General features: G+C 38.7%; 1 protein-coding gene across 1 annotated transcript; it reads right to left on the reverse strand.

The window, feature by feature from the left end:
• Positions 1-5: 5 nt before the first annotated feature.
• On the reverse strand, positions 6-646 carry LOC113464999 (uncharacterized; the record flags this gene model as incomplete). The annotated part of the gene is made up of 1 exon (XM_026818061.1): positions 6-646. A coding segment is annotated over exon 1 (561 nt), but the record flags the coding sequence as incomplete, so codon positions are not given.
• Positions 647-652: the final 6 nt, after the last annotated feature.

Genomic DNA, 652 nt, shown 5'->3' on the forward strand with positions numbered 1-652 from the left:
GCTTTTCTTGAATTGGCTTCTTCCAAGAGTTTGATCTTCAGCATCTCTGGCGTTGGTAAATTGTCTCGCACTTTTATTGCACACCTAAAATTTTCATAAGTGTTTGGAATACTGTGTAGCAAGAGAACAGTGAGGAGGTTCCCATCGATGTTAACTTGCAAGTCTTTTAATTTGTCCACAGTGTCGAAATACTTGTTCAAGTGTTCAGCCATATCTTCACCTTCATGCATTTTTGTGAACAACAGGGTTTCCAACAAGTATGCTGTTTTTGCAGGTCCCTTCGATTCATAAACGCTTGCTAATTTTGTCCACACATCTTTTGAGGTTTCAGCGTTCTTTATATGGCAGAATTCACTCGAGCTTAGTGTGAGAATGATATCAGCTTTGGCTTTTCTATCGTTCTTAATCCAATTTCCAATCTCCGCTTGATTTTCTACAGGCTTTGGCTTGTCACCGGTTACATATTCCCACAGGTCATTTTTTATTAAAATTGCCTCCACTTGTATCTTCCAGACATCATAATTTTCACTATTTAATTTTTCTATTTGCGTATGTGGAGTAGCCATCTTATTTCCCTTGTTCTTACGTGCACAGAACGAAAAACTGTTCGAAAACGCTTACCACGTGGTCTTGCAGACGCAATTAAAGGTTA

This window comes from Ceratina calcarata, unplaced genomic scaffold (genome assembly GCF_001652005.2).
Source record: "Ceratina calcarata isolate Rehan_Ccalc_2016 unplaced genomic scaffold, ASM165200v1 scaffold7564, whole genome shotgun sequence".
NCBI lineage: Eukaryota > Metazoa > Arthropoda > Insecta > Hymenoptera > Apidae > Ceratina > Ceratina calcarata.